This window comes from Dasypus novemcinctus, chromosome 8 (genome assembly GCF_030445035.2).
Source record: "Dasypus novemcinctus isolate mDasNov1 chromosome 8, mDasNov1.1.hap2, whole genome shotgun sequence".
In the NCBI taxonomy this organism is placed as follows: Eukaryota; Metazoa; Chordata; class Mammalia; order Cingulata; family Dasypodidae; genus Dasypus; species Dasypus novemcinctus.
The window spans coordinates 62,182,386-62,192,399 of record NC_080680.1 but is presented as its reverse complement, the minus strand read 5'-3'; the positions used below and the strand labels follow the sequence as shown (position 1 = coordinate 62,192,399).

At 41.8% G+C, this 10,014-nt stretch overlaps 1 protein-coding gene across 1 annotated transcript in view; it reads left to right on the top strand.

The window, feature by feature from the left end:
- Positions 1-1,004: 1,004 nt before the first annotated feature.
- SAXO1 (stabilizer of axonemal microtubules 1) overlaps positions 1,005-10,014 on the top strand; it is a 152,353-nt gene continuing 143,343 nt past the window's right edge. The window contains exon 1 of the mRNA XM_012527885.2: positions 1,005-1,324. Coding sequence (XP_012383339.2) covers positions 1,278-1,324 — 47 coding nt within the window. The 5' untranslated portion in view covers positions 1,005-1,277. The remainder of the gene's footprint in view (positions 1,325-10,014) is intronic.

Genomic DNA, 10,014 nt, shown 5'->3' with positions numbered 1-10,014 from the left:
TGTACCACACTAATGAAAGTTGTTGAAATGGGAAACTGGGGGAGGGGATGGGGCATATGGGAATCCCCTATATTTTTTATGTAACATTTAATATAAAGTTTTAAAAGTAAAAATTAAAAAACAAAGCAAAACAAAACAAAACTAGAGCCTAAATGCAGGAGGCCTCAGGCCAGTAATTGTCTGTGGTTCTCAGGATGGGGAAATACTACAACCGGCTAAGGCTGGTTAGAGAGAGCAGAAGACTCTCTTAAACTGTGGTTCTCAAAGTGGACTCCCTGACTCAGCAGCCTCAGCAGCACTTGGAAACTTGTTAGAAATGAATGTTTTTCAGTCCCACCCTTCAGAATCAAACTCTGGGGGTGGGGCCTGGTGAGCTGGTGTTTATCAAGACTTCCAGGTGATTTGAAATGCACAAAATCTGAGAACCAGTGCTCCATGGGCTATTACTACCACCTGGAAAAGTGATTGCTCACCACCTGAGCAGTAAAGGCCTGGTGCCTTACCTGCTCTGTTCTCAAGATGCAAGGTCTGTTTGTGAGAGTAATTCTGAACAGACATCTGAAGTCAAAGGCATAGATTTCCCCAACGACGATCTGGAAAGGACATCTCAGGTCAGTTTTCTGAAGGGCAAGGCAGGCATTTCCATAAAAAGAGGCACCAGGGATCCTAGAAATAGTAATTGCCACCTAAAATGATGGCTGTGGAGATTTCAGCTTTTTTGCATTTGTGATCATGGCATTGGCTGATATGGGCACCCAGCTTTTCCAAGTGGGCCATCTTTTAGGTTTCTCTAAGATCTAATGGGGGAAGCCTTGTACTGGGCTTGACAGGTGGGCTACTGAGAGCTTCCTGACACCACAAGAGGCCCTTGTGATGTCACTGGCACCCAGAGGGGGACAGTTCCTACCTGGCGATGTCACAGAGGGCAACGTCACAGAGGCCCCCACGGGTGCCGCGGCTCCTAGCGGCTGCATAGCCGCTCCAGGTGGTGGGTCCCGGGGCGCAAAGGCCGGGGCAGCTGTGCGCAGGGAAAGGTCGCCAGGGCTGGCGCGCCATCAACCCTCCCTGCTGTCCCTCGTGCAAGGCCAGCACAAGGAAGGCAACAGACGACAGAACTTTGCAAAAGGGCTCTTAAATTTTCTTTTAAAATAAATACAGAAAACATCTGGCCAGGTCCTTGAGACTGGGCGCACCCCCAGGGAGGAGATTGGGGCACACCAGGCAGCAGGGCTGCAGCTGCGGCGGGGGATGCTCTGCGCATTCGCAGGGGCCTCAGGATGGCCCCTTTGAAGAGGAAGTGCATCTGCGAACTGTGCTCTTGCGGGTAAGGTGCAAGGCCTGCAGAGGGCTGGAGGCAAGTCGGCCCTTTCCTGGAAAACTAGGCTGAGGCCTATCTTAGGCTGTTTAAAGAGACGGCATCGCTGTGGAATCGCCACTTGTCAACCTTTATTAGGGTGCAGTGTTGCGGGGGATTCACCGCCATCCTTACTCTCAACCAGCGCTTAAAGCCTGGGGTTGAATCAGGGCGAATGTTGCTGTTCTCAGGTCTTCCCCGTGTTGTGTCCCTCAAGAGCTGCACTGAGATTGCAAAATGGGCACAGCTTGGCACGGTTTGTGCCCTCTTCCCCGCAGCCCCCAAAAGTGTCAGATGGAATATCCCTGACCAGTCTTACGTTTTGATTGTATTTTGGAAGGAAGTGTTCATGAGGAAGAGAGTCACTTCTTTGAGTAACCATAATTTCTCTGAGAAGAATCAAGTGCTTATATAACTTTGTTTCCACATTGTGCAGAATTGAGAAAGAATAATGGAAGGGAAATTGTCTCTGCCAGATTTCTCCTGGCTCTTTGCCTTTAGGATCATGCCTGGGGTGATGAAGCACAGCAAAGACACGTGGTCCCAGAGAGAAACCATGGGCTTAGTCAAAGTTTTGTGGATGCCTTGTCTAAATGAAACACTTTCTGAACTGGTCCTCTCACCTACTTCTTAGGGCAACTTGTGGAGCTGCTGAGCTGGGGCAGCAGGTAACAGGGTAGGCTCTGGGGCCAGCTCTCATGTGCTGTCACTTGTTGTGGGATCTAGGGCAGTTAGCTCAGCTTCTCCATGCCATAGTCTCATCTTCTGTATCATGATGGATTATTGTAAGGACTAAATGAGATTTTTTTTTAAAGATTTATTGATTTTATTATTTATTTCTCTCCCCTCTCCCCCCACCCCGGTTGTCTGTTCTCTGTGTTTATTTGCTGCGTCTTGTTTCTTTGTCTGCTTCTGTTGTTGTCAGTGGCACTTTTTTGTTGCGTCATCTTGCTGTGTCAGCTCTCCTTGTGGGTGGCGACATTCTTAGGCAGGCTGCACTTTCTTTCACGCTGGGCAGCTCTCCTTACGGGGCACACTCCTTGCACGTGGGGCTCCCCTACGCGGGGACACCCTTGCGTGGCATGGCACTCCTTGCGCGCATCAGCACTGTGCATGGGCCAGCTCCACACGGGTCAAGGAGGCCAGGGTTTGAACCGTGGACCTCCCATGTGGTAGATGGACGCCCTAACCAATGGGCCAAGTCCGTTTCCCTTAAATGAGATTATGCATATGAGACTCATGAAATTGTGGAAAAAAGTGCTTGCTAATTTAACATGCTTCATGAGTCAACAAAAATGTTATTCGAGGGAGTGAAAATTAAGACACACTAAGATCTGGGTTAGAAGGTTTGAAATCTTGTACATCTCTGGCACAGATGAATGGTTCTCAACCTCAGCTGTTCATTAGAATCACCTGGGGTAAGGATTGGTTAAAACCAGTGTCACTTGCCTTGCTGGTATATCGTTGTCTCTAAGGGTGGGCCCCAGCAGCGCTCTTTAGATTATTCTGACCCTTTGCCAGGATTGGCAAATCCACTGAGCTAGATCATGTACCTGCACAGGTCTTGCTTTTAAGCTTTGTTAGGTGGGACTGTCTTCTGTAGATGTTCTTCTATGAACTGTGGCTGCCTAGGAAGCCCTCCACGGACATTGAGCTCTTTCTCTCCTGAAGGAAATTACTAGATTTGCCCTGAGGTACCCCTTCCTGCTCCATGGCCTGGGGACTGTCTCCAGGCATTGAGCTGGGGGTAATCATAGGGCTATTTCCTTTGTTTCTCATCTCTTTGGTGTCCTTATCCCTCCTTGCTTGATGTTCATATGTCTTGAAAAGGATTGCTTTATATATTTTGTCCAGTTGTCCCTTTTACTCCACCTTTGTCCAAAGTAGAGGCATCAGAATGTATTGTTACATCAGCTTTTTTTCCTTGCCTTTCTCTTATTCTTGAGTTTCAGGATAATCCCTTAAGTAAGTTACTTGTACTCAAGTTCTTGTCTCAGGATCTGTTTTTGGGAACACTCAAGTGAGGAGAGTTTTAATTTTCTTCCTTTATTTTTGGCCTGCCCTAGATGGCATGGAGGTTCACCCTCCATCTGGGGCCCTTTTCATCATCTCCTTTTCTGGGAAATGACCCATCTGCCCCCCTCCACTCTCTCTTGCAGTTCCAATTCCCCTTTCTTCAATAGTGCTTTCACTTAGGTGCCTAAACATGGCATGAGCAAACCCCAAAACAGAACCCCCTAGGTCTTCCATGTGGTATTCAGTTCTGTTTTCATAGCCAGATCTAAGGAACTAGTGACAAACACCTGAGCCTCTACTGTCTGATCCCTGCTTCCCCTGTAATTCCTGTAGCTTGCTTCATCTCCTTTACTCTTGGGGAACAGTTTTGTTAATTCAATCAGTATTTTCTTGGTCTTCCTATGGTGTTCAGCATTGGGCTTTCTGTCATGGGGGTCAAAGTGTGTGGTGGTCCTTGCCCTTAAGGCATCTGGAGCCTGGCAGGTTATAAAACCTGGAAGGATTTCTCCTGCTGGACTGTCAAATCCTTGATATGTCATGCATACAACTTAAAGGGTATTTTTCAGTGTCTCATCAGCATTGACAGGGAGAACACACTTCTGCTTATAATTAGAGGAGGAGGAGGGAAATCTTGTGTAGTTTGAAGAAGAGAAAATATTCCATAAGAGAAGACTGGGCAGGAGAAAGGATGGGCAGGGAAAGGGGGCACCAGATATCTATCTATCTATCTATCTATCTATCTATCTATCTATCTATCTATCTATCTATCTATCTATTGATATAAATAGAAAATTTAAAAACTTTATCTTGTACATTTAATAATTGAAAATATAAACAATTAAAAAATGAAAACATTGAATAAAAACACTTCTCAATTAAATGTACTGGATACATACAATTTTTTTTTGAATCATACAGTATGTTACACAATATATTTGGTTCATAGTAATACAATCATACAGTGTTTGTCCTTTTGTGTCCGGCTTGCTTTGCTCAACAACATTCATCCATGTTGTTATATGTTTTACAACTTCATTTCTTCTTACAGCTGCATAATATTGCAGTGGTGAATACACCACACTGTTTATCCATTCATCTGTTGATGGACACCTGGGTTATTTCCAAATTTTAGCAATAGTGAATAATGCTGCTATGAGGGCAAGAGATTAATTCAGGAAAGATATATCTGACAGCAGTTTGTGGGAGAGACATGATTGGGGAGAGTCTGGAAGGCAGGTGATGGTTGAGTCTATTAAATAGTCCAGATGTGGAGCAATAAAGGCCTTAGCTGGGGTTGTGGCAGAGACAATGGAGAGAGGGACATGGGTGGATAAGAGTTATGTGGCAGATAGAGCCAGTATGTGGCAGCTGACTGGATGTGAATTCCCAGAGAAAGTGAAGAGTCATAGTTGATTCTGATGTTAATTGTCCAGTAACAGAGAAAATATTGGTGCTATTGACTTTGGTTTTAGCAACTTTGAGTTGGAGATATTAGCAGAATGATACTTGGGTAGAATTGTAATTAAACTTTAATTTGCAGTATTCTAGACCTTGGGAATAAAATAATATAAGGCATAGTCTCTATCTTTGCACTGTATGCAATCTCGTTAGGAAGTTAGGAATATTCATCCAAGAGAGGCAAAGTATCTTCAGTTTCCCAGTCTCCATAATACTTCTCTGGAGGTCCTTCTTTGGTTCTGTTCCTCCTTAATCCCTGAAAAGGGACCATTTCTCATCAGATCCAGAGCTTATCCTTGAGTCCTTCTCCTTTCCTTCTGTCTTCCAGTATGTACCCACCCACTTTGTTTTCAGTCATTGATCTCTGGGCTTTGGCTCCCACTCCATCAGCTCTCCTCTCTTCTGACCTCCAATCTCATATTCAACTTTTCAAAATGCCTATTAATCTATCTACTTATTGCACCTCAATGTTATACTTTAACGTCAACCTCCTTCAAGCATTCACCATGTCTGCCTGCTCCTCATGTCTGCCCAATTAATGGATCCAGCAGTCTTCCATTCACTCTGGTTTAAAATTTTGCATCATCTCTGATCCTCCCTCACCCCCAACTCTAATCATTCTCCAAATCTAGTCTCCTTCCATGTTGCTTCTTTAAAAAATATACTTTTTTATTATTTTTAAAAGATACTTAGATTACATAAATTTTATATAACATTTATGTTATGTTCTGGCCCAGCTGAGTGGGGCTTAACATCCTTGTCAAAAATCACTTGACTATAGATGTGAGGGTCTATTTCTAAGTTCCCTATTCAGTTCCATTGGTCAATGTGTCTGTCTTTATGCCAATGCTATGCTGCTTTTACTACTGTAGCTAAGTACTATGCTTTAAAGTCAGGAAGTGAATCTTCCAACTTTGTTCTTTTTAAAGGCCTTTTTGGCTCTTTGGGGCCTTTACCCTGCCAAATAAATTTAATGATTGGTTTTTCCATTTCTGCAAAAAAGGTTTTTGGGAATTTTAGTGGAAATGCATTGAATCTGTAAATCAGTTTGGGTAGAATTGCCATCTTAACAGTAATTAGTCCTCCAATCTATGAACATGGAAAGTCCTTCCATTTATTTCAGTCTTCTTTGGTTTCTTTTAGCAATATTTTAGTTTTCTGAATATAGGGCCTTTATGCCCTTTTTAAGTTCATTCCTAAATATTTAATTGTTTCAGTTATTATAAATGGAATTTTTTTCTATTTCCTCCTTGGATTGAGCATCAGTAATGTATAGAAATGCTATGGATTTTTGCATATTAATCTTGTATCCCACCACTTTGCTGAACTTGTCTATTAGTTCTAGTAGCTTTGTTGTGGAGTTTTCAGGATTTTCTAGATATAGGATCATATCATCAGTGAAAAGTAAAAGTTTTACTTCTTTTCTATTTGGGTGCCTTTTATTTTTTTTTTTATCTAGTCTAATTGATCTAGCTAGAATGTCTAAGACAATATTCAATAATAATGGTGACAGTGGACATCCTTGTCTTCTTCCTGATCTCAGCGGAAAAGCTTTCAGTCTTTCACCATTGAGTACAATGTAAGCTGTAGGTTTTTCATATATGCACTTTACCATATTGAGAAAGCATTCTTCTATTCCTATCTTTTGCAGGGTTTTTATCAAGAAAGTGTGATGTATTTTGTCAAATGACTTTTCTGCATCAATCGAGAGGATCTTATGATTTTTCTTCTTCCATTTATCAATGTGGTTTATTACACTAATTGATTTTCTTGTGTTGAACCACACTTGCATACCTGGGATAAAACCCACTTGATTGGGGTGAATAATTCTATTAATGTGCTTTTGGATTCTGTTTGCAAGAATTTTATTGAGGATTTTTGCATCTATATTCATTAGAGATATTGGTCTATAATTTTCTTTTTATCGTAGTATCTTTATCTGATTTTAGTATTAGAGTGGAATTGGCTTCATAGAATGAGTTTGGTAGCGTTCTTTCCTATTCAAGTTTTGTGGAAGAGCTTTAGCAATATTGGCATTAGATCTTTGAATGACTGGAAAATTTACCTATAAAGCCATCTGATCCTGGGCTGTTCTCTTTGGGAGGTTTTTGATGACTGTTTCAATCTCTTCACCTGATGATTTGTTGAGGTCTTTTATTTCTTCTAGGGTCAGTGTAGCTGGTTTGTATGTTTCTAGTAATTTGTCCATCTCCTCTACATTGTCTAGTTTTTTGGCATACAGTTGTTTATGGTATCCTTTTATGGTCTTTCTTATTTCTGTGGGGTCAGTGTAATGTCCCCCTTTCTCATTTCTTATTTTATTTGTGTCTTCTGTCTTTTTTTCTTTGTCAGTCTAGCTTGTTGATGTTTATCTTCTCAAAGAACCAACTTTTGGTTTTGTTGATTCTCTTTTTTTTGTTCTTGATTTCATTTATTTCTGCTTTGATCTTTATTTATTTCCTTCAGTTTGGTTTGGGATTAGTTTGCTCTTCTTTTCTCGTTCCTCCAGGTGTGCAGCTAGGATCTTCAATTTTAGCTCACTCTTCTTTTTTAGTGTAAGCATTGAGGGCTATAAATTTCCCTCTCAGCACTGCCTTTTCAATGTCCCATAGGTTTTGATTTATTGTATTCTCATTTTCATTCCTCTCTATATTTTCTGAATTACCTTGCAATTTCTTTGACCTACTGATTGAGTGTGTTGTTTAATCTCCATATATTTATGAATTTCTCCTTTTCTGTCCATTATTGATTTCCAACTTCATTCTATTATGATAGGAGAAAGTGTGTTGTATAATTTCAGTTTTTAAAAATGTAGTGATACCTGTCTTGTGACCCAACATATGGTCTATCTTGGGGAAGGGCCCATGAGCCCTTGAAAAGGATGTATATCCTTCTGCTTTGGGGTGCAATGCTCTATAGATGTCTTTTAGGTCTAGTTCATCTAGACCTCTGTTCAGATGTTCTAGCTGATACTGAGTAGTGTATTGAAGTCTCCAACTATTATTGTACAGATATCTATTTCTCCCTTCAGTTTTGCCTCATGTATCTTGGGGCACTCAGGTTAGATGCATAAATATTTAGTATGGTTATTTCTTCTTGGTGAATTTTCCCTTTATTGATATATGATGACCTTCTACATCCCCTAGAACAAGTTTGCATTTAAAATCTATTTTGTCTGATATTAGTATTGCTACTCCAGCTCTTTTTTGGTTACTGTTTGCATGGAATATCTTTTTCCAACCTTCACTTTTAACCTGGTTATGTCCTTATGTCTGAGATGAGTCTCTTGCAGACACCATATAGATGGCTCATATATATATATCTATGTAAAAGATTTTATTTCTCCCTTTCCTCATTGTGTATGTTCATTGTGTGCTCATCCTCCTCCTAGGTGGCACCGGGAAGTGAACCTGGGACCTCCCATGTGGGAGGGAGGTGTCTAATTGCTAGAGCCACCTTTGCTCCCTGCTTTGTTGTATCTCTCATTATGTTTTTTCCCCACTCCCACCCTGCTGTTTTTCTTTTGCTGTCTGTGTCCATTCACTGTGTGATCTTCTGTATCTATTTCTCTTTTTTGTCTTTTTTCCTCATTTTTCTCCTCTAGGATTCAGAGAGATTCAATCCTGGGGACCTCTGATGTGGAGAGAGGTTCCCTGTCAATTGTGCCACCTCAGTTCCCGGTCTCTGCTGTGCTTTGCTTTGACTCTCCCCTTTATCTCTCTCTCTCTCGCATCATCATCTTGCTGTGTGACTTACTTGCGGGCACTGGCATGCGGGCACTCATGGGCACTTGGCTTGCCACACAGTCAAAGGTCACTGCTCAGGCATGCTTTCTCTTCTTTTTCACCAGAAGGTCCCAGGGATCAAACCTGGGTCCTCCCATATGGAAGGCAGAGCCATTCACTTGAGCCACATCTGCTTCTCTCATTATGTTTTCCTTGTTGCATCTCTTGTTGTGTCATCTTGTGCCAGTTTGCTGTGCCAGCCTATTGCATCAGCCCACTGTCTTGCTCATCTTCTTTAGGAGGCATGGGGAACTGAACCTGGAACCTCCCTTGTGGCAAGTGGGAGCTCAATCACTTGAACCACATCCACTTCCCTGTTTCATATTTTTTTAATCCATACTCTCAGTCTATGTCTTTTTATTGGGGTATCCAAGCCATATATATTCAATTGTATTACTGTAAAAAGCTTTACCTCATCCCTTTTGTCCTTTGGCTTTCTGTTGTTATATCATATTATTTTCTGCCTTTTTACATTTTAATTTACCCTTCCTAATCTTCATTTCTACACTCTTCTCCAAGTCTTTCAGCCCTTTAGTATCTCTTATAATTCTGGTCTTTTAAATAACGCATTCTAACAGTTTTTGTTTGTCTGTGAAAACTTTGAACTCACCCTCCTTTTTGAAGGACAGCTTTGCCAAATACAGAATTTTTGGCTGATTGTTTTTTTTTCCTTTCAGTCTCTTAAATACATCCTACCACTTTCTTCTCTCCTCCATGGTTTTTTTTTTTTTTAAGATTTATTTATTTCTCTCCCCTTTCCCCCTGCCCCAGTTGTCTGTTCTCTGTGTCCATTTGCTGTGTGTTCTTCTGTGTCTGCTTATATTCTTGTCAGGGGCACTGGGAATCTGTGTCTCTTTTTGTTGTGTCATCTTGCTGTGTCAGCTCTCCCTGTGTGCAGCGCCACTCCTGGGCAGGCTGAACTTTCTTTCACACTGGGGGCTCTCCTTACGAGGCACTCTCCTTGTGCATGGGGCTCCCCTACGCGGAAGACAACCCTGTGTGGCAGGGCACTCCTTGTGCGCATCAGCACTGCGTGTGGGCCAGCTCCACACAGGTCAAGGAGGCCTTGGGTTTGAACCATGCACCTCCCATGTGGTAGGCAGATGCTCTAACCATTGAGCCAAGTCTGCTTCCCCCTCCATGGTTTCTGATGAGAGGTCAGCACTTAATCTTATCAAGGTTTCCTTTATGTGATGCTTTGCTTTTCGCTTGCTTCTTTCAGTATCCTCTCTTTATCTCTGATATTTATTATTCTACATAGTAGGTGTCTCAGGGTAGCTCTATTCATATTTATTCTGTTTTGGGTGTGTTGTCTTTCTTGGATATTGATATTTATGTTTTTCACAAAGGTTGGGAAGTTTTTGATCATTATTTCCTCAAATGTTCTTTCTGCCCCTTTTC